The sequence below is a fragment of the Plutella xylostella genome, chromosome 16, assembly GCF_932276165.1.
Source record: "Plutella xylostella chromosome 16, ilPluXylo3.1, whole genome shotgun sequence".
NCBI classification, from domain to species: Eukaryota; Metazoa; Arthropoda; class Insecta; order Lepidoptera; family Plutellidae; genus Plutella; species Plutella xylostella.
In genome coordinates, this window is record NC_063996.1 from 4,167,564 (window position 1) to 4,192,836 (window position 25,273).

A 25,273-nucleotide genomic window follows, 5' to 3' on the forward strand; every position below is an offset into this window, starting at 1 on the left:
CATGGTCATATTTGCGTAAACCAAATATGAACCTTATACAGACATTTTGGAGGCGCTCAAGTTTGTTAAGTTGCTCCTCGGTAAGATCGGTGTAACAAGAGTCGGCATAATCTAGAATAGGAAGAAGTAAGGATTGAGAAAGAACAATTTTGGTGGCCGTGGGTAGGAAATTCCGCAATCTCCGGAGTGAGCCTACAGAAGCGAACACCTTCCGGCTCACCTCGTCGAGCTGATTCTTCCAAGTCATAGCGCTGTCCATGAAAACCCCTAGATTCTTCACACATTTACTCCAACGTATGTGAACTCCATTGAAAACTATTGGAGGCAGGGCATTTAGGTCGACAAGAGAGGTAAATCTAGGGCTGCCTAAAACTATGACCTGCGTTTTGGTGGGGTTAACTCTCAGACCGTGATCTTTACTCCATGAGAGTATATGCTCAAGGTCAGTATTCGTTTGATGGATCGCATGTGGTAGATCAGAAATTGACGCTTGGTTATATATTTGGAGATCATCTGCATAAAGGTGGTAGGAAGAAGAGATATTGTCGGATATACTATTTATGAATATAGCAAATAGAAGAGGAGACAACACGCCACCTTGCGGGACACCGGCTGTGGTGCTACACCACACAGAGTTGGATTCTTCGATACGGATTCGTTGCCGGCGTCCGTGCAAATAACTGTGAAACCAGTCAATTACCGTAGGAGATACATTAAGAGAACGTAATACCCCCAATAGGATATCGAAATCCACAGTGTTAAAGGCGTTGCTGAAGTCGAGCAGTGATAGCACAGTCAGTTCACCGTTCTCCATACCCTGGCGAACGTCGTCCGTGATTTTCACCAAAGCCGTTACCGTGCTATGTCCAGGGCGAAAACCAGACTGATAACGATTCATCAGATCATTTCTAACAAGAAATCTGTTCAGCTGATGATGGACCAGACGTTCGAGGACTTTGGAAAGGAAAGGAAGTATGGAGATAGGGCGATAATCTGAGAAGGATGGGTTAGATTTTTTGGGCAAAGGAGTTACTTGGGCATCTTTCCAAGTGGACGGGAACGTATTAGTGGATATGGAAAAGTTGAGTATGTGGGAAATAACGGGAAGGATAATGTCCAGGATAGGGAGCACCATTTATAAAAGTTGTAGAACTAAAGTTTTAACTAAAGTATTCGTGAGCGTATTATTGATTTGGATTGATATTTAGATCTAAAACATTTACTCATACCATCATCGCATAAATAATACCTACCTACTTAAATTAATAATGAATTAATCCAATGAAAAGCGACCACAGAAACTTCGCTCATACAAATTGTAGCCAGCAAACAGCGTTAAAAGCCGGCGGCCACAGCCGACTTTGACCACATGCATACGGGGCGAGGATACACAACCTTTCAACCTTTTTGAGAGCTCCCAAAGTCCCAAGTGACATCAAACAGTGCAGGGGGGCTACTCTTGCTTGACGAAATACGTTGCATAACTTCGTATTTGGGGTGAGTTTCTGCACTAACCGCAATTTCGTTGCTTTAAACGTATCGATTTCATGACGCCTAACCGAAACTTCGTATTTTGTCAAGCAAGGGTATCTCCCAGGGGCGTTCCACTGAGATGCGTGCTAAAAAAATGGCTTTAATAATTGTTCAATGTTTATTTATGTAGGTATTTATTTAACTCTTTATTGTACAAATATTACATCATGAAGTTTACGATCATGAAGAGGTTTTTGAACGCAAAATGTAACTAATAACTGATTTTTATTTGACCAATCACAGCCGTCAATATGAAATATATGTTGATTTGAAATTAAAATGATAACGATAGTATGTATATGCAATATAATACGTAAGTTAATTTCTTAAAGTACTTTCATTAACTCTTAAAACACTCTTTTAATACCTACCTACATTTAACTCCACATGAGTAGTATGCTATCCAATCTCATTCAATCAGAACATAAATATTTAATGCAATAACGGTATCCTTTTCTCGGTAAATAACTAGTTCGATGTGAAAGAAAAGAATGTGAAAGACTCAGATGGAAAATAAGTAGGTAAATAATAGAACTATTTCAATACACAAACAGAGAGATATAACTCTTCTTGTAGCCTGTAGGTTTCATATACCTAAGTACATAAAGGTTTAGTAAGCAACCTCGTGTTTATTTACTCTGCTGTGTGTCAGTGATTTCACATTGAGTTCAGAATCGTTGCTGTAGGTTTTTATTGTAGTTATTTTTTATCGTTTTATAAAATACTTAGGTACCTACTCATACCTATTTTAACACCAACAGTCAACTATCATCATATCTAAGACGTAGGTAATTATATTTTTTTTTTGTTTGGAATCTATTGCGAAAAGGTTTAAAGTGCGACAAGGTAAGTTTAAATTAAGAAAAATAACAATAATAAGTTTATTGGCTTAATTTCAAAATGTATATTTCTTTTTCCAATTCTTTCTTTCTAACCTCATGGTCATACATTGAACTGAAAATACCGAAACATATTTTATTCATTAATAGTGAAGAACCTACCTTTTATAAAGGTACGGTCTACAATTTCGTTTGTGCCTTATCCATATACAATGTTCTTCCCGAATTGTACACAAACGAGACATATTCTGTCGATGGTAGGCGGGACTCTGCCGCTCGCGCTGATTTATAGGGTCAGACGCAAAGATCAAACGGGCCCTCGCCTGAATCTCGCCATATTGTACCTACTTGCACGACAAATAATGCAGTTATACGTCGTAGCTACTCGTTCCATTTTCAAACAATTAGGTCATTCTGAAGATGGCATTTTTGTACCTTGTAAAACTAACAAACCGCCTATTAGTTTGATAACGCACGAAAATTTAATTGCATCTAACTTACAACCGAACCGAACCGAACCTAATATTTGTACCATTCCTACACTCATCCTTGGAAAGTTGCACATGAGTGAAATTAAATGAGAAATATTAATATGTAGTTACTTACTTATTTTAATTAGAACTGATAATAAGTGCATCATGCCGATTTATGCCAATGCAACAACAACGGTGGTTATTAATATCATAATAACCCAAGGGAACTATATATAATTTAGATAGGTTTATATATATTTGCAGTTATTCGAGAGCCTGTAATATTTTTAAGTTATTTGAGAGCAGGAACTGTACAAACTACAAACCATACACTGTTTTAGTCTCTGAAAACTTTTAATTTTATTTTTATAATGGCTTTATTTTCTTAAAACATATAAGTAGGTTAATTACGGATTAATACAAAATACAAGTAAATCAAGGTATTTTGTATCATATCCTATCATATCCGAACATTTTTCAATTACTGAATCCATTTTCGCCTGAAAGCATGCAACTGGATTGAATCAGAAGCAATCCACAATATTTTTGTGCACAAAAATTTACGCCGTTGCCAAATAAATAATAAATAACGAACCAGAGCGTGTAATATATTGTAAATAAAATAATACAATGACCAATAGCGGCCATAAAACATGAGTTTGGCAACACCGCGATAAGCGATGGCCAACTGTGCGTGTCGGTACATAGATGTACTGTTATGTACATGTACAGACAACAAATCATATCGGTTGCCATCCCCAGCGAAATAGTCCAGCTACCTTGTGACCATCGACACATTAGCAATCCTTTTTTATCTTTCTACATGGGGAGTGCGAGTTTTAACACCGTTCAGTAATAGAAGCGTCCGTAGTCGAGCGGGCCTCAGTGACCGTAACTGATCGCTGAGGTTAAGCAACAACTGACACGGTCAGCCATTGGATGGGTGACCAATTTCAAGTGGTGCTTTTCTGGACGCTTCCGTGCTTAGACGGCTTCGGACGGCACGTTAAGCCGTGGGTCCCGGTTGCTGCTTCGGCAGCAGTCGTTAAGCCTAGTCAGAGGCCTTCGGGCGGCTTGAAAACATCTGACAGTCGGGTTGCCCACTTACCCGACAACTCTCTCAGCACAAGCTTGCTTGTGTTGGGGTCCACCAACCCGCACTTGGTCAGCGTGGTGGACTAGGCCTAAACCCTTCCTTCACTGGAAGGAGACCCGTGCCCCAGCAGTGGGGACGTAATGGGTCGTGATGATGATGATACAGTAATAGCGAATAAACGCGTTTTAATAATTATAATAGTAATTTACTTAAGTATATGAAACGGGAGAGTCGCCAAACTTTGGGACGACTTTTACGGCTCGATCGGTTAATAAAAACATACACTAAACTTGGTACAACAAGTTTCGTTCATAGTTTTGACAACTCTGAATGGCACTATCGCGAAACCCATCGGATTGAAAAGTATCAAATTCAATAGACTAATGTGAATCCGTAAATGCTGGTGTAAACAAGCTCGCGTTTGGAACACTATATAGTTTTTTGTTTTTTCCCAACGGCTAGTAGTGAACCCCCAGCTTCTAAATTCTGAACTATCAAGTCCGTGTATGTTATCTGAGGGTTCGGGAACGTGAGGGTGTAAATCATCCCTGTAGCCTTTAGCTCCCATCCCTCACCTCTTCAATCAACAGCTGACATGACCGCTGGAACGTACGGGTTTCAGCGAATGCCTAGTACCTACATAATCTACATATATCATGTAGAGTTGGATAGGGATCTTGGTTGTACTCTATACATTTTACATATGTGAAATTGTTTGTATTGAATAATATATTATTATGAACATGAATCATGCTTTTACAGTTTATTTTATCAATCAGTCTCTTAATGTATGTATTTTTAATATGTTATGCTTTTATTGATACGATATAATTTTGTATATATTCTTAGTATATGTATATATATGTGTGTATATAGTATTTATGTATATAGTATTTATATATGTATATAACTATATTCGTTATTTTTAGTTAAGTTTCTATTATATAGGTATTTACATCAATATCTATTTTTTATATATATTTATAATTTCCTACCTACAAAATAAGTTATTGCTTGCTTTTTATTATTGCTCTTTGATCAGTAGATTTGAAGTACTTTTTAAGTAAAATGTGCACCTTTACATCTTAATGTATTCCAGGGAAACCTATAATTAGCCTTATCATAAGTAATATGTTATGTTAAGTAAACAATGTAAAACGCTGTTGGTTTTCTAAATAAAATAAAATAAAATAAAATAAAATAAAATAAAATAAAATGAAATGAAATGAAATGAAATGAAATGAAATGAAATGAAATGAAATGAAATGAAATGAAATGAAATGAAATGAAATGAAATGAAATGAAATGAAATGAAATGAAATGAAATGAAATGAAATGAAATGAAATGAAATGAAATGAAATGAAATGAAATGAAATGAAATGAAATGAAATGAAATGAAATGAAATGAAATGAAATGAAATGAAATGAAATGAAATGAAATGAAATGAAATGAAATGAAATGAAATGAAATGAAATGAAATGAAATGAAATGAAATGAAATGAAATGAAATGAAATGAAATGAAATGAAATGAAATGAAATGAAATGAAATGAAATGAAATGAAATGAAATGAAATGAAATGAAATGAAATGAAATGAAATGAAATGAAATGAAATGAAATGAAATGAAATGAAATGAAATGAAATGAAATGAAATGAAATGAAATGAAATGAAATGAAATGAAATGAAATGAAATGAAATGAAATGAAATGAAATGAAATGAAATGAAATGAAATGAAATGAAATGAAATGAAATGAAATGAAATGAAATGAAATGAAATGAAATGAAATGAAATGAAATGAAATGAAATGAAATGAAATGAAATGAAATGAAATGAAATGAAATGAAATGAAATGAAATGAAATGAAATGAAATGAAATGAAATGAAATGAAATGAAATGAAATGAAATGAAATGAAATGAAATGAAATGAAATGAAATGAAATGAAATGAAATGAAATGAAATGAAATGAAATGAAATGAAATGAAATGAAATGAAATGAAATGAAATGAAATGAAATGAAATGAAATGAAATGAAATGAAATGAAATGAAATGAAATGAAATGAAATGAAATGAAATGAAATGAAATGAAATGAAATGAAATGAAATGAAATGAAATGAAATGAAATGAAATGAAATGAAATGAAATGAAATGAAATGAAATGAAATGAAATGAAATGAAATGAAATGAAATGAAATGAAATGAAATGAAATGAAATGAAATGAAATGAAATGAAATGAAATGAAATGAAATAAAATAAAATAAAACACTTGATATTATGATATTATGAATAAATAAAATAAATAAAAATAAGTTTTTTTTGGTGTACTCAGTGAAAAGTTTTAGTTCAAAACTTCAGTTTGATTTTCTCCATACCGAATTTCTCGTATGGACGAGTAGGTATACTGTCTGGTTTCTGTGCTATTATTACTTTTTAAAACGTATTTTGCGGATTTTGAATTTAGATTGCACAGTTTTAGAAAAAAAATAGAAAAATATAAAGTTAGAAGGCTGCTGGTAGTTTTACAAAGAAGATTTAAAACAGATTATGTAAATCTCTCGGAATGAGAACCTCCGTAGCTGCCGGGATTAAACTAGTCCACAACACTTTCCTACAATGCCGTTAGTACGTAGGTATATAATAAGGCTGCGTTACCAGTAGGTACCCGTTACTAGATTGTGCAAAACTAATATTCTGTGAACACACGGCATACTACACCGATAACGACCGAATGGCGTAGTGGTTAGTGACCCTGACTACTGAGCCGAAGGTCCCGGGTTCGATTCCCGGCTGGGGCAGATATTTGTTTAAACTTTAAACACAGATATTTGTACTCGGGTCTTGGGTGTTGATATGTATATTTAGTATCTATCTATGTATTTGTGTAGATATATCAGCTGTCCGACACCCATAACACAGGTTCTGCCTAGCTTGGGGTCGGATGGCCGTGTGTGAGATGTCCCCACATATTTATTTATTTATTTATTTGATACACCACCGGCAGCGGCACCGCTAACTCAGTCGGTGAACAGTTTTCCTACTGGCGATGCAGATTGCAGTCCAACACATTCTGTCCTATAATACAAGGGTATACTTGTGTGGGTCTGGTTAAAAATCAGATCATCCAATACGAAAAATACAACTTAGACACCGACTTTGTCTTCTCTAAATAACACAGCTCGTTTAATATACGTGCATATGTGTAGACTGCAGGGAGAGTAATTGACATAATCACGCATTACATACATAGATTTTGTTTTTTTAAATCAGGTCATGATTGATTTTTCCAGTTTTCCCATAAAATGAACAGGGTTTTAAATCCTTCCCAAGTACTCAGAATCGTGTAGTACTTAGTTCCGAAAATCAGAAAATAAATCTGAGTTATTTTTAGCAGTACCTTTTTCTGCAGTTAATCTTTTGCAGTACCTATTTACATATTAATTGGGGTAATTACGTTTTACAGTTTAAATTCTCAGTGAAAGATTTTGGTTCTTTCTGAAGAGGCTAGACAGAAATAGTCTTCCGCTTTCCCCCTACACTTGCTTACATACCAAAATCTAGACTAGATATACAGTAAGGGCGCTTGTGACATGAAAAATGCCGTCTTTGGGAGGGTAATGACTCTCACAGTGCTTCTTTGCATCCAAATGTAACTCTTACTTCACATGTTAGAGTGTATGTTTTAGGGTGGACCCTGAATACTGAACAGTACTTATATAACTATAACTACAGACCTTATACACACATGCTGTGATATCAAACCTTGTAACCTGGTTCACAAGAAGCCCACTTACTAAACTGTATTTAAAATACACAATCGTTTGTCATAATTATGATACTTCATAAATGGAACACTAATGCGTTAAAAGAATGACAAGCCTTACTCTCAAGGCTTAGGAAGTTAGGCTGTATTCATGTTGAAAGCTGGTTACCAATGCAATGCCGATCATTGTATCTATGGATTTTTCCCACTACCTACGCATGGCATAGCAGGGTATACAATTCAAAACTATAATACCCTATTTTTCATCTGGTGCTGAGGGTAAAAATGCAACCTTCTACTACGAACATTGCTCCCTCCTCAATGAAAGAAAGTTTAACTGTATTGTATTTAGTCTGATAAGTAAAAGATTCATTGTACTCAGAAAAACTATTCAGTCTCAAAAAAACTTTGCAGACATTTCACTTGATCTATTCAGTAAAAAATATATAATACAAATAGACTAGAAGCAATATACCAAATCCAATTCGAAGAAGTGTCCCTTTGTTAAAATTATGAAGAAGATATAAAAAACGTTTAGAATCAGTATTTGCACCCCTCTTTATCTCCAATTAAAAACCTAGCCCGCTACCTCCAATAGTAGCAGGCAGACCATGTACACAAGCCGGGGTTTGGGGTTAGGGGTTGGGGTTCAAACGTGAGACCATCAGTCTCTACGATCAGTGATCTATCATCGCACTAGACTCGACCCGCTTTGTGCCTAACGAGGGGACATTCAAACAAGGACAAACAAACTAACATACCATACACATACATACCATAATAATAATAATAATATGTGGGGACATCTCACACACGGCCATCCGACCCCAAGCTAGGCGGAGCCTGTAATATGAGTATCGGACAGCTGATATATCTACACAAATACATATAGATAGATATTAAATATAAATATCAACACCGAAGACCCGAGAACAAAATATCTGTCTTTAAACAAATATCTGCCCCAGCCGGGAATCGAACCCGGGACCTTCGGCTCAGCAGTCAGGGTCACTAACCACTACGCCAGTCGGCCGTCTAACATAGTACCTAGTAATTTTTTAATCGATAATGTTGTCAAGTTAAATGCATATCACTTAACTCTCAGCCAGTTATTTTTCAAGAGCTACACTAAGGTTTCTCACCGTGGTGAAACGGGTGAAACATTGGTGAGTCAGATTCTTCTCGTAAGATAATTACTTGTGTTCCTGTCAGATCGGCGTGAGCAGTCATGTCATTGACTGTCCAGGGTGTGCAGGACCGACGTAGAGGTACCTAGGTACGTCGACGTTAGGTATGCAGCGATGCGACGGATATAAGGAAACTACATGTGATACGTCACACAAGTTAGGCTCCTTTCATGCAGCTACTTACTTGCATGTTTTTCAGTACGTAAGTTAATAATCAAATGTAGACGCATTTGAAAGTGAGATAAAGAGAAATAAAATCTTTGAAGAACAAAACTTTACAAAGTATGATAGCCGATCCACGACCGCATCGCGTCCGTGAAAAACCATTCGAATTTTCTCTCATCTTTTCTCGCTGAACAAAATGAGACAGCACTACAAAAACAAGAGAAGTTATACTTTTATATTTTAGAGAATAAGGTTGGCAATTCAACAGCTGAACTAACAGTCCTGAGCAGATGGTGATACTAGCTCATTATCACACGAATCGCCAAACCCTATTTGCATATATTTTAATTAATTATGAATCGACGGTCGCCCGGCTATTTAATTTTCAGAAGAGAAATTTAATTTAATTTCCTCTCGTTATCGTTAAGGGTAACTTCTTGGGACTTACAATTTGCGTTTCTGACAAAAACGAACTGCTGCAAGTTGCAATAAATTGGACAACTAACCATTCGTTCAATGATATAAATAATCTAAGGGCTTGTTTCACATTGTATGGATAATTAGTACTTGTTGGATAAAAGACATGTTGTCACTGTCTAAACAGTGGCAAAATGTATTTTATCCCACACGTAGCCATTAATTATCCAGATATTGTGTGTGAAACGGGGGCTAAGTATACTGAAAGAATTTATGTAAGTATTTTTATGTAAAATTTTGTTAAGATATAAATATCCCAACAACTTACTACTACTACACTACCCATACCCAACCACCATATTGCCGCGTCTCGTCTACACTCTTGTTACGTTTCTCAAATATGGCCTTATCGTGTCATAATCGACCACCAAACCTCAACATTTCACATTCACCATATAATATATGCTGTGGACGCAAATAGTTAGGTCCATTGGCAGTGGTTTTGCTGTGGTTGGCTTACTAAACATTCAGCCAGCCACCTTCAAGATCTTTTAAACTAATACATTATTTACATGGCATATAAAATATTATGTTATTGACATTATGTTATTCCTTTGCAGGATTACAATACATGCTTTTGTTTGAACAAAGCTAAACTATAATGAGCACTAACACAACACCCCAAGGGTAAAATAAAATGTAGTTTGCATACAAAATCGCTCGTTCGGCTTACCACGTCGATCTCCTGAGTAATGTTGTACAAAACCAATGAACTGAAAACGGCAGCATCAACATCTTCGTTTTGCTGTAGTCTAATAACTTATTTTGCTATCCTTACCCCGCGTCCCGCACAGGATTCGAAGCTTTGTTGTTTGGGTAGTAAAGTTTAGATTTCTTTGGGTAACTAATTGTTTTCCTGACATTTAAATGGGGCGCCATTTTCAAATGTCCGTTTGTTGCGCGGCTGATTCACAGTGCGGTTCGGTATTTAGCCCGCTACCATGGACTCTGTTCTCGAAAAGTACTTATACAGGGTGCTGCAAAAATTCTGTTTCAGTTTTCAATACTTGTAGCACCTAACACTTTGTAACCTTTTTTAAACACTTTTACAAACGGTTTGTGGATATTGTAGGATGGGTATTATAATTAAAGTATCAGTCATTTATGAGAACTGAATGTTAGGTTCCAAACTTAGCAACAGCCTTATTTCCTACTCCTACTCTTTAAACTTCAGAATCTGCACTAAGTAATAAAGAGGAAATATTTGAATGTTCATTTGTATTGAATAGGCTCGTTTAGTACATTGCTGATATGTAACATATTTCATTAAGTATAAACTTACATTATCCCAGAGTTCTATAGGCTATTATCCCGGTTTTATTATTATACTATAGGTTTTTATCCCGGGAAAAATCTGCTACGCTTGAGGAAAAGCTATTTGGAATAAAGGCACAAATCTAGTAACGTAACCGTAGTAACAAAAGCCAGGATGGGTGATGGAGGGCGGTCCCGCTTACACCGACGTAAATAAATATCAGAGAGTGATAAAAATGGAGATCAGCCGAGCCGATGAATCCGCCATTTTAAACTGAGCCGTTGAATAGTAACTAGGTGCTTATTTAGAGGATTTTTATGAAGCCTGCTTTGTGTCTAACTGAAAAAGGTCTCCTATAAAGTATCTACAAACATTTTCGCCGATTCTGTAGATAGGGCACACGGGTGGTTCGGACAGAGTTTGTCATATTTAGCACAGTTTTGATGGTAAAGCCCTTAAATTTGTGATATGCATAATCAAAACTAGGCAGCCAATATATACCTTTCGACATTGCGTAAAATGTACCTTCAGTCAGGATTTACATCTCAAATAGAATAATTTATCCTCCTAATTCTATACGACTTACTGTGCCATATAACACCCACATGTTTACTTCCTTGTGCTACAGCAATACGACTAAAGCCGCTTATTCACAGCCACATTGATGAAAGGGGTAATGTTAATCTAGTGAATCTAATTGGATGATACTCAAAAGAGCCAACTACTAATCAGGCAGCGTTATACCACTTCTGTATACCTACAATATCTAGTATACTCGGAATAAGTGGTACAGACCCTAAAGCATGAATTTTCATCGTGAACGTGAAGTAAACTTACTCGATGAATTTTGTAGGAAAATTATAGTCCCGCTACGGATACCGATATAGTGAAAATTGTGCTAGTTTTTATTCTAGACAAAATAGGCACTGTAATGTGGGTATATTATTTTATTGAGACGTATGTACATGTATTTTCTTACACTCCTAAATGTACAAATACTGCATTGATTAATCTTTATTATTTGTTGTTGTACTTCATATACTTCATATACTTATATACACATTTTTGTACCTAAGTATGGCTGAATCCACTGGCGAAACATTCTAATTTCTAAACGTCCTTCTTAATTATTATTAAGGAATGATTGTAAGTCTATTCTCTAGCGTGGGCATGTTCGGTGTAATTTTCTTCACGTAGTTCTCTAACATTTCCCGGTCCAAGCCGATGCTCCTCGCGTCCCGGCCATGCTCGCTGATCATCTGAAAGCAAAGTTTGGATAAACATAAAAAGAGGCACATAGCATTTCCCATGGCTTTATTGCCTAAAAGGGTAGTCAAAAGTGAGTCACCTATATACTACCCACAGTCTCTATTGTACATAAGAAATGGTTGTGAGCTAGGTAACTAGACTAATAATTACAAGTTTAACGAAATTAACTGTAGGTACTACCACAAAAACCTTAAACACTGTTTAACAAGTGTTTAAAACGAAATTTGACAGATTTTGTAGGCGTTTCACAGCGCTAAACACCTGTTATACTGTCTAAGTGTTTGTGGTAAGGCCCTAAAAGTTTTGGAGCACTTTAATTTTGTGACATATTTTTATGTTTCTTGCAAAAACAAAGAGGATTGTAAGAATTAAGAATATTTCCTTATTCAAACTACGTATCAAACAAACAACACTGTAACTTACGGAGTAATGGCCCCCCTTCGCCACGAAGTCAGTGACTGTCAGCTGGTACTCCCTCTCAGGGTCGAGGGGAACGAACTCATCTCCCTCTCTCACTAGCACCTTCACCGCCTTCAATTGTTTCACACTCAGCGTGAGCTGAACGCCTGTAGCAAAACACATTCGTGAATACAGGGTGCATGTAAATGACATGCCCAGTGCATGTCATTTACATTTTAAACACCTGTACCCGTATCACGAAAATTCGAGCTAACGTATAGAATCGAAAGCGAGTGCGACAACTGTCAATTTTATAGGTAAAAAGTGTTCGAAAGTGCTGTCAAGTTGCCACTAGTCGCACTCGCTTTCGATTCTATATTGTTCGTGATCGCCCTGCTGGTCTACTGATGAAATTTCCCTAAAGACATACTCTCGCAAAATAAAAATATCAGTAGATATGTAATTAGAGTTAAGAGCTGGAAGTGCCCGACTGGTCAGAATTGGCACAGAATAGAGAAGATTGGCGCACTTTAATGTCGGAGGCCAAGATCCACTTAGGGTCGCTGAGCCAGCGGAGTGCACCTAAGAAAATAGTTAGTTAACTTTTTCGGTATATCTTATTGTACTACTACTTTTTTATTATGTTGCCATCATAGAATAACAAACTCGTTGTTCTATGGTTGCCATGGATCAGATGCGTTCGATAGCACTGGTGGGAACGGAATCCTTTCACATTGTATTAGCATAGCACATACAGGGTGGAGAAGCACCATTACAAATAAATTATATAATTTGGAGACGTTAAAGGTTTTTCAGAGGGCTAAATTCAGAAAGAATGCTGCTATCGTACCACCACCGACACATTAGCAATTAACAATCCATAAGCAGCGTCGCCTGTCTAACAACTGTCATATTCATACAAGTAACGTGAAATTAGCGAGAGAAAGAAGCGAGCGCGGCGCTGTTTTAATTGCTAATGTTCGGTGGTGGTAATCCCACAGTTAGTTCTTACCAGAAACTTGAGTCAATGAGGGTGAGGCAAATGGATCCTCACTCCACGTGTGAAGGAAAGATTTCTCGAAGGCCTGAACCAAGTACTTTCCTTTCAGTGCCAAAGTTACGATCTGGTTAGAAAACGGCAGAGTAGTTATCAAGTCTCCTCTAGTTATGTCTGAAAAGAAAAAAAACTTATAATCGGGCAAGGTACAGTCCGCAAAAAGGCAGTATACGCCTAATTAAGTGCCAAAACTGTAATTTTAAGCAGAATTATGCCAAAATGTTGGTGCAGAAATCGCGCAAAAAGTGCGCCATGAAACAAAAAAATATTCTTATGACATTAAATTTTATAATAAAATCTTCATTCATATCCATATTAATACCCTTTCCCTGTAGCGTTTAAATGAATCATTTTTATAAGAATATTTTATTGCTTACTTATTTTAGTTTTTGAACAACAATGTAATTGTTTTACATACTTACCGCCTTTAGAAACAGAACCTCGCAAATTACTCTTTGTGATAAACGCTACGTGTGGCAGATTGGAAATGTTTTTCGATTTAGCCTGAAATGAAATAGACACAAAATAGGAAATTAAAAATAAATATTACCACAACTAAACTTCCATCAAACTCGGTGGCAATAATGCTGCTAATATGTATTAAAGTCGACTTTGACGGTGAATTAACAGAGTCGTATTTGAGGAACTTACTAATAAATATTCGAATAAATACCACGTAAATGCGTGGTATTTATGCAACCAAATATAAGAATTATCTAGACACGCGGTAGCGTCTAGCCAAGTTCAATGGTCAGTCCTGTAATTTATTTATAAGTAACAGTAGGTATAACATGTCATATATTATCTTCTTATAACATAAAATTATGTATTGTAGCCTAAGGTCTGTCTTGGCTAGTTTTCATATATGAATTATAACATATCACAAGTTAAACCTATAAGAATTCTTATTTTATAATTCCGATAATTTGTATTGTTGGTAGAAACTAGCGATGAAACAGGTAGGTGTATAAAAACTAGCCAAATCAGACCTTAGGCTACAATACATAATTTTATGTTATAAGATAATATATGACATGTTATACCTACTGTTACTTATAAATAAATTACAGGACTGACCATTGAACTTGGCACCCATTTAGATCTCACTTCTTTTGTCGTTGAAGTCAACAACCAAGGCATTTATCATGATATTGAACTTGGCTCTTATTTTACATTTATGTTTTTGATGGGATCCATATATTGTGAAGCAGGCACTAAAACTCACAGCATCAAGGTAGCTGTCAGCCACGAGGTTCCCGACGGCGCACTCGCCCGAGTCACACGACGCCGACGACAGGTCGTGTGGAGAATAGCCCACCACCTCCCCGACTATGGAGTGCAGTTTGTCAGAATAGGGCTGCATGAGCGCCTTTATTGATGGGTCTGAAATAAATCACAGAAAACAATATTAATATCGATTTTCTCGCCAAATTTACATCTCAATAAGTTGTTACCGTGGGAATCACGGGACATAAAGTACATAGCCTACGCGTTATTCAATTACAGTGTTTGTAATTGAATAACACTCACAAACTTTCGTCTTTATAATATAGTGTCATGGACATAGACAGTCATGGTGTGATGATGCCATGATATTTACTTTTAAGACTTGTATTGAGCGGCTAATACCTTTATAATTATATCAGCCAAATACCGTGTCAAACATCCCTTAAACTTATCTGAGCATACCAAGTCTTCGACTAAACTTTTTTTTTCTTTCTTTTTAAACAAACAAACGTCATACCTTCAGGAATAGACCTGTTCAGAAACACAGGGGTGCCCTCAAAATGCTGGACCTCTCCCTCATCATCGAAGAACACCGTCAGGTTGCCGAGGTACTTGCTGTACGCCGAAGCTTGCACTATCACCACCTGGAAACCACGTTCAAATTCGGGAAAGGGTTTATGTTAGTTAAGTCAGTTAAAAAAAACTTAAGAATGTTAACTCTACATTGGGCTACATTGGGTTTGCAGTTTTATATAAATTTAAAGCATATCTCAAAGATATTACGTATTATCAGAGTCTGTATGTACCATCGTAATCGTTCACTGCTGCTCGACATACACATAAGCATTTCGCAAGGAGAGTGAGCACCCTTCCTCATCTAATTTTGTATCGGGAACATTTTTAATCCGATTTTCCATGGTCGTGGCCCAAATGTCACTCAGAATGACATTATTTCGTCTTGTTATTGTTGTTGTTGTCCTAAGGTACCCCGGTGGTAAAAAGGGCCTTTACCTATTATTCGCCTATGATTTCGGCTTAAAATACCCTTTTACCAACACCCTGTATAAAACCACATCTAACCTGCAAACACAGCCCACCTTATGTCCAGGCGCAGAGTCCGGCGCGACCACCACCGGGTACGGCCCTTGCGCCAGCTCTGGGCTCGGGGGCGTCCCACTCCAGAGCAGGCTGTGCGAGTGGCCCCCCACGATCACGTCTATGTGCTCACCCGCCTCCTTCGCTATCTTTCTGCAACAACATTAATACCCTATAGACCAAAATGTCTGAAAATAAATGTTTTTTTAATATTATTTAAATTGAGGACTGTATATTTGAAAGTTTATAAATGGTTTGTTATGATGAGATATTTATATATATATATATATGTATGTTTACAGTAAAATTCATGTTTTCATTCAATTAAATTTATAGGTCTGATTACTAACGAGGTTTCAAATTAATTAATACTTAATGAAAACCTGTGTTAATTAATCTTGAAAAAACAATACACATTGAGATGTCTGTAAAAACAATATTTGAAATATCATTATTATCATAAAGTGTTTTACGTAATAACCCTAATAAAATATGACCTATGTGCTTTATAAAATAATTTGCATTTAGATCCCAACCCTCTGAACTCTAGTTCAAACAACGATCTTAGTACTTATTTAGTTATTTATTTATTCCTAGAAATATTTTCCAAGTATTTGTATCGTAACAACTTATCGGTGTAAAAAAACAAAACTTCCATTGTGTTGCAAAAAGTATGAAATTTTCATCATTCAAGTTAAAATATTTTAACTTTCAGAATCTAATCCGTCTAGACAAGCTAGAAAATATTATGGAAGCACTAGTTTTTGCATTTAAATAGCTCTACGATGGAGCTGAAATGAGTGTTATAAAAATGAAGTGCCCATATAAAGTAAGTTACAGTACATTAACTGTAGTGTGTCTATGATTGCAACATAAATAACCATCCACTTTTAAAGTGCAGCACTAACGTAGGAGTTGAGTAACAATACCTAATCTTCAACAGTAAAGTTATCAAGAGGAAAGAGATGTGAGGATAAGATATAGAGATACTTAATAGCAGATTGCTCGTGACCCTCACGGAAAGGAACGTAAAAGGCAAGTGTCATCAGCTAATATTCATAGTTATAATATTATGTTTTAGTTGTGCTGGTAATAAAAAGGGAATTCATTGTATAATAATTACTAATTTATTGTTTATATTGAAAATATAATTCCATCCTACACACTAATTTCTATCACGTATAGTCTGCATTACAGCTATCATATATAATTTTCTATATTACTAGTTTTTTCACAGTGACAAGGTACAGCAAACGAATTGTAAGTAGCTTATTTTTACGAAGTTAAAAGATTCATGAGAATTTATTTTTACTCGATTGTGCGAAGTGGGATTATGTCGGTGAAGGACTAACGTGGTATGTATATAAATTGCCTCATTATGTGCTGAACTTATGATTTTCAGGGAAGGTTCAGAGAACAATGATTATCATTAATTACCTTCAGTTTCTTTTGTGAAGTGCAGTGAAGATATACAGGGTGTTGCAAAATTGGTATACTAAGCCGAAACCTACATGTGCAGCATGTTATATCTAAGCCCGAAACTGAAATCAGAATTTGGAAATTCGCGAAAAAAAAAACTTTTTTCTATAGTAAAAAGTCACGTGACCAACAAAGTTTCTATAGAAAATGATTTTTTTTTTCGCGAATTTTCAAATTCTGATTTCAGTTTCAGGCTTAGATATAACATGCTGCACATGTAGGTTTCGGCTTAGTATACCCTTTTTGCAACACCCTGTATATTGTTTTCTTTTGGAGGCGTAAACTATGTACTTACATCAATATGATGATTTCATGAACACGTATCCTCTTCATTCGAGATAAAATACTGAATACTTATTCTAGATTTTCCTTATGCTCAGCCACTTTATTCGCGCTATCGCTATACTCGTAACTGTATGGTAGTAATCTTGACTACATTAGTTACATTGCTGAGGGAATACATTAGGCCTTTTTTATTTACTATGAAAGTTTTAAATTGAGTGCTGGACATTCAGGAGCCTCTGCTTGGGCCGATGATGATGATGATGCAAGTTAACGTTTTCCGGCATACAAAATGGCGCTTCTTGCAGAAAATATTATAAAGTAGGTAAATCTACCCACCTATATATGATGACACAGTACCAATAATTGCACGATGTGCTATGTTCTTTTCCAGGGTCTAGACCATATGTATACCAAATTTCATTCAAATCCGTATAGTACTTTTGGCGTGAAAGAGTAACAGACAGACAGACACAGTTACTTTGGCATTTATAATATTATATAGTTAGGATTAGGATTAAAGCAGTAAGTAATACCTCTTACTTGTCAACAATGAGTCCGCAGTGGGATAGTAGAATGATTATGTCGATTCCCTCTCGGGTGAGTTTCTCGGCGTAGAACTTCGTAGTGTTGACAGGGTCAAGGAACACCACACCATCTGGGCTTGACGAATACTGAAACATAGTTTATTTTATTATAAATATTTGACCGGTGTCCAGAGTTGAAGCGTGCAATAAAGGTCCGATGAATACTATGCTCACGAGCATGGAAAAAGTTCCATGGAACGTCAATGGAGGATGGAACTTTTTCATTGCTCGTGAATGTATTATTATTATGTCACACGTAAGCCTTTACAAGTCTACAGCTGCTGGATGTAGGGTTGTCACTCACACCACACCCGTTTCTGTAGTAATCAGGCCCATAAACCCCACACTCCGTCCCCCTCGCCGCAGCACGCTGTGCGCTGTGACTATGAAGATGTAGGGTAGTCAACTGGTCACTCACAGCCAGCTCTCAATGGTGATGAGTACGATGACCCTGTAATGCCCTGCATGGAGAGCTTGTAAGTGAAAATGTAGGGTTGTCACTCACAGCACTCCCAATGATGACGAGTATACGATCGATGGCCCTGTAATACCCTGAATGGAGAGCTTGCAAGTAAATTATACATATATAGGGTTATCACTCACAGCAGTCTCAGTAGTAATCAGCCCAATAACCCCCACACTTCTCCCGCCTCTCTCCAGCACGGTATGCGCTTGCGCAAGCCCCTGCAGGCGCGGCTCCCGGCTGGCGTCCATGTTGGCGGCCAGTACGGGCGCGCGCAGGGCTGAGATGTAGGGTACTAGGCCCGACACGTGGTCATCGAACTCGTGGTTGCCGAGGGCCTGGAACAAAAGATACACCGATTTTGTATAGAAAGATAAACCGATAGCTATGTCAAGTCACTCTCCATTGTAGCCAGTTTCAATCGTGAGTACACCCGAAGTCCACCAACCCGCACTAGGCTAGCGTGGTGGACTAGGCCTAAAACCTTTCCTTGATTGGAAGGAGACCCGTGCCCCAGCAGTGGGGACGTGATGAATACGTCTAATTTATGATCAAACGAACTTACCTGTACTTAATGTAAGTGAAAGTGGTATCGATTCTGAAGGGCACATTCTAAAATTAACGCTGTCAGTTAAATTTAGAGATTTTAGCTAATTTTAAAATTAGGAAGTGCGCGCTTCAGAATCGGTACCATTGTCGACTTTACTCGGTCGGTAACGTTAGAAACTATGTAATAAAACGCATACAAAATCCAGCGATCCGACGATGTTGGTGATCCGCACACAGCTATGAAGCGAATAATTCGTCTCAATTTATATTAATTAGAATAATTAGAGTGTCGGTGACAACCATTAGGTACATTTTGTATAGCACGGTCAAATTATAAATATCTTCGTTTAGTCTCAGTTTAGTAGAATTTCTTAGTAATTCATAACATAGCGTATTAAGCTTAACGAATTACGCCTTTTAACAAAAGAAACTCCAAAAACATAAATTATTTATACTTGTTTTAGATAATGTACTGAAAATGCCTCTAATTTGGTTCTTACACGGCAAATTTAGGTATAAACCAGCCAATCCTTTCGCCACGGCGACAAACCCAATCTAATCACTTTGTGTTAGTCACCAACACGATTCGATTCAACGATCTCCAATACCTTCAAAAACAAAAGAAACTCATGTCAAAAACAAAACTAACTCACGTGAGCGTCATTCGGCAGCATATTGATAAAATGCTGTGTCACGTTCCACTTGAGCAGCGTGTACCAGTAGGTGCCCTGGAAGCTGTCGCCGGCGTTCAGCAGCAGGGCGTCGGGCCTGGTCCTCTTCAGCGCCATCACCTCGTGGTAGAGCCGCGCGAAGCCACCGAGACAGCGGCTGTCGTTGGTGCTGCATAGCGGGTAGTCCACTGATGTCTCTTCGAATCTGGAATCGGAGAAGGGATAGTAATTGGTAGGGTGCGGCAAAAGTGGTGTAGGTCATTTTTGGGGCATCGTTTATACTTATTTCATAACAAAAAGAGATGCAAATTTGAAGTTAACAAATTAATAGGAAGGTACTTATAGGTATTATAGGTAAGTACTCCTATGTGTTAAGAAAATAATTATTATATAGTAAATATTTGTAAATAAGTACCCTAAGTAAATAATAGGGCATGAAAACTACATGTACTGTAAACTGATACGATAGGTTGTACCTAAAACCAGTTCTATTAATCTAACGGTGAGCGAGCGAAATATTTCGACTGGAACTAAAATTAAGTGTGTTAAGTTTAAAAGGGACAGTGTTTCACTGCACAAACAATAAATAAATGTAGAACTACTAAGGGTTGACTTATGCTATGAGCATTGAGTGTTTTGTACAAGTGAAAACCGATAAGACGTGTACCTATAGAATTAAATAAGAAGTATGTATATTATTATGTTTATAAGTACTTATATATTTATTGTTAAACGCCTACGTACCTACCTACCGTAGAAAATATGAAACATGATTAATCTCCACATTTGGGAACTATGTACTTTCATCAGAAAGGCCATTTCCTAATGTTAGAAGGGCTTCTGTGACTTTGACTTTACAATATTAGTTTTCGTCACAAGGTTTCAAAGATAAAGGTAACGCAACGTCTAATTATTCAACCTTGCTATTCTACGATATTGCTACTCGTGTTATTCAATTATAAACACACTCGTACGTCTTTGATAAAAATACACCCACGAGCAATGAAAAAGTTTCACTTAGGTAGATACATAACTGTACCTCAGAGTTCAGTCAGAGGTAAAAAAATGTAAGTCCAGTTTAAATAAAAAACTTTTGATTTTACGCTATTGAAATCGCGTGAATTTACTTTCTCAGATAAGTGAAAAAAAGACTCAGTAAATTTATATTTTGATTAAAATATTACTTAAGTACTTACTTTTTTCGTTAGTACCTACTGTAAGCAAAACTTATAATATAATTATCTCTAATCCCCTCATTAATTTACCTTACTTATTTTAATTGAAACAAACTTAAACACTATTGCTTGCCTTGGAAGAAGACTATTAATCTCTTTTGCTGACTGTAAACTTATAAATATTAAATAAAGTATGCATGTAAACTTATAGAATACTAACTGTTCCCGCGAGCTTCGCTTCGCCTTAAAAAGTTTTCCCGTGGGAATTCCGGGATAAAAAGGTCTAAACCCTATGTATACCAAACTTCATCCAAATCCGTTAAGTAGTTTTGGCGTGAAAGAGTAACAGACAGACAGACACAGTTACTTTCGCATTTATAATATTAGAATAGGATAGATAATTATGAATTCTCTAATAAGAAATAAATTATCCTTCAAACGATTCTAGTTTTTGTGAGGTAGTGCCCCGTTTGCCTCTAAGGAACAAGGAAATGAAGAAATGTAGCATTTATTATAATAAATTACAGATTATATTGCGGCTGCATCTGAATAACTATAAGTATTATTCTATTAATCTATCTATGCTACGTATTTTCCATATTTAACCTTTAGGAGGCTATAAAATCATTTCAATCAAAAGTTGCCTGGTAGAGATGGCTATAAGCAATAAGATCGCCTTATAAAGAGTATTGTAATTATTAATGTAAGTAATCGTAGCTCTCACAATCTGTAGGTAATTTTAAGTGGCAATGGGCCGGTTATAAGCCAAGTATCAATAGCCGTAACTACATAATCTCCCTATAATTATTTTGACTGTAATGACTGCCTACGATACGAGTAATGCCACCAATGCAGGTCATTTCTAGGACAGACCCCCATAATAGGGCAAGCTCTCAGAAACTAGTTACGCTCTATCTAAGCCGATGCTGTAAGACCACGTAAGAGCGAATGACATAACTTATAAATTAAATAATTAGTAAGTATAACCTACTTTCAGGTGAAAGTTAGTGTAAATATGTCAGGTTATATTGTGTGATTCAAATAGCTGCCGTATCTATTGTTCAAAGCACAAGTCGTTTACAATCTCTACCAGACGTAGGTTGGATGTAGCTCTACGTCTGGTAGAGATTGTTTTTAACAATAAGGGTGCCTTATGAGTTATAAATTGGCTTGTGAAGTAGTATCCCTTCAATTTAAATTATCTTTTAACAAATGTTATAAAGTAGTTCAGCCTATACAGGGTTATTTGCAAGTAGACCTGATCCTTTCAGGAGGTGATAGAGGAAGGCATTTCCAGTCGATTATACCCTATAATGCATTATCCGAAACTTTACCATTTCAAAGATATTTAATATTTAAAGATTTTTTGAATTTTTGCCAAAATTTCATGTTTAAAACCGAAAATAAAAAAAAACTAGCCATATTTCAATACTTTTTTTATTTGTTTAGCATTAGTAACATCTTAATAAACTAATTAAAATAATCAAATGTGCATTATTCGACCAAAATTAGACACAAAACATCAAAATAGATAAAAATATTCAAAACCTAAAAACAAATAAGTTAAATTAAAAAAGAATTTCATACAACAATTTTTTGTGCACTTCAGCTTAAAAACATTGTCAACTTATAAGCTTTCAAATGAGATATTTCAATATCAAATCGATTTAGGTATCACCAAGATATGGCCAAAACAGTCAGAGAAAACGGAGAAAACTCAACAGGGGCTTCCATACTAAAGTGAACAGGACTGAAAACCATCACACTTTTTACCTTTAAATTGCGCAAATTTTGTTAGTTTTTTTGATGAATTTTGTCCGCCTTCTCTGATTGTTTTGGTCATATCTTGGTGATACCTAAATCGATTTGACATTGAAATATCTCATTTTAAAGCTTATAAGTTGACAATGTTTTTAAGCTGAAGTTCACAAAAATTTTTTAAATGAAATTTTTTTTTAATTTAACTTATTTGTTTTTAGGTTTTGAATATTTTTTTAAAATGTTTATCTATTTTGAGGTATTGTGTCTAATTTAAGTCAAATAATGCACATTTGATTATTTTAATTAGTTTATTAAGATGTTACTAATGCTAAATAAACAAAAAAAGTAATGAAATATGGCTAGTTTTTTTTATTTTCGGTTTTAAACATGAAATTTTGGCAAAAATTCAAAATATCTTTAAATATTAAATATCTTTGAAATGGTTAAGTTTCGGATAATGCATTATTGGGTATAATCGACTGGAAATGCCTTCCTCTATCACCTCCTGAAAGGATCAGGTCTACTTACCAATAACCCTGTATTGCATTCCTGAGATGCTGAACTTTAGAGTTCAGCATCAACTGTAACTCAAAATGTAACTCAAAATATGTATAATGAAAAGGTTAAACGCACTGTAATATTTTTCATTTGTATTCGCCATACGAGTAATCGCCATCAATGTAAACACAACCTAAGCAAACATTTCTTTGTTAAAATCTGTTTATGCTACTTATTTTAGGACTACCCTTCATTTATATAATGTACTTATCCATAATTACGCATGCTGTTAATATAGATAGATTTAGTACTTAGAAAATATGTTGTTTCTCATATAAGTGAATTTGTTATTCTTTTTGAGAAATAAATGTCTTAAACCGTAAACCGTTATGTTGAGTTACATTGAATGTTTAGGCCTGTTAAAGATTTATATAATAATATTATATTTTCGTTTACAGTTTAGAACGTCCAACATGACTTCTTAATTGCATTTTTACACACACACACACACACGCACTCACGCCTTGTACTAATGTACTCCCTTGCGGGGTAGGCAGAGGTGCATTGCTGCACCCACTTTTCGCCAGAGTGTATGTTAGTCCCAATGTAATAGGGGGCGGGCCTATTGAATTGCATTTTTAGTAGAGACATAAGTACTAAGAAGGTATGTTTTAAAACAAATCGCTGTAAGTACGTATTTATTCTTGTTTAGGTAGGTAGGTATGTATGTACACTTTTTTACAGTCACACTAGTGAGTTAGTTTAGTGATTAATTATAGAAAACCATTTCACCTACCTGTCATGAAAGTCATTATAATGAATTATATCCAATCGAAAAGGCTCTATCTTTTTCAGCACGAAAGAGCTCACGAAACTTTTGTTCAGAAAAAAACATAGTACACTTATACACACAACACTTTTCACAGTCACAAAATGTTCACAAGTCATCTTAAAAAAATACACCGCACAGATAAATAAACAATTTTTATGTACAATTTTATGTATGTACATAATACATAAGCGCAGCCGTTGTATCTTCTACATGGTTGCCTTAGCAATACTAGAAGTCTTAAACTAGAGTCACAACCACGCAAAGTGTACATATTTGCTATTGCAAATTGATACAAAATCCTTTGCGATAAGGTGTATGTATGCTAATAGCCTTGGGCCGAACTCATGACACTATTTTGTAGTTTTTGCTTTCAAGTGTCTGCTTAGAGACCCACTGTAGATTAATTCAAACACTATCTATTGAAGTCGTTGACGTTACATATAGGTACAATACAATACTTGTTGCAATATAACTTTATTGATAAAGCAGACAACAAACATTACAAATTTTAAGTTGTATAAGTACAATAGGAGGCCTTATCGCTAAGAGTTATCTCTTCCAGGTAACCTTTGGGAGAAAGAATGACTCATTTAATTAATGAGAAAACCGTACACGTAATAATATATACGTGTACAGTTATAACTTACAGAGTTATATATTATATATAGTGATATAAAACTCTGTAAGTACCTCAGAGGTAGACAATACTTATAAATAAGTCCACGTTTTGGATTTATTTTTGAGGCGCAGAATAAACAGATAAGTATTATGTAAGTAAGTATATATATTTCTTAATATTTCGACCTTTTTAATTTAATTTACATATTTTCTCTCGCGTTAAATATTAACGAGACCCTCAGCATGCATCCACTTCATATTCTGAAAATTAGTTGGTACTTACTCATGTTTAATTGCTTTCTCAACCTTGTAAGTAAATCTATTCGTGTTGGTACCTATTTACTTATAGTTAACGTGAGAATTTTACACTAATTTAAAAGTAATCTCTTACTTATTTATTTACTTATATATATTGTACGTAGACTCACAGTGCGGAAATCGTATAAGTAATTAGTAAAAATTCTGAACTAAAGTCAAATTAGTATCCGAGATAAAATAATAGACTTTATAAGCGAGCA

General features: G+C 35.6%; 1 protein-coding gene across 1 annotated transcript; it reads right to left on the reverse strand.

The window, feature by feature from the left end:
• Positions 1–11,707: 11,707 nt before the first annotated feature.
• LOC105395196 (apyrase) lies at positions 11,708–24,381 on the reverse strand. The gene is made up of 11 exons (XM_048626509.1): positions 24,102–24,381; positions 19,854–20,076; positions 18,792–18,989; positions 18,145–18,275; positions 15,843–15,993; positions 15,263–15,389; positions 14,744–14,901; positions 13,941–14,022; positions 13,474–13,632; positions 12,486–12,628; positions 11,708–12,052 (listed from the first exon to the last, which is right to left on the reverse strand). Exons 1-11 carry the CDS (start codon positions 24,314–24,316, stop codon positions 11,927–11,929), a joined length of 1,713 nt encoding a protein of 570 aa, XP_048482466.1. The 5' UTR covers positions 24,317–24,381; the 3' UTR covers positions 11,708–11,926.
• Between the last annotated feature and the right edge of the window lie 892 nt (positions 24,382–25,273).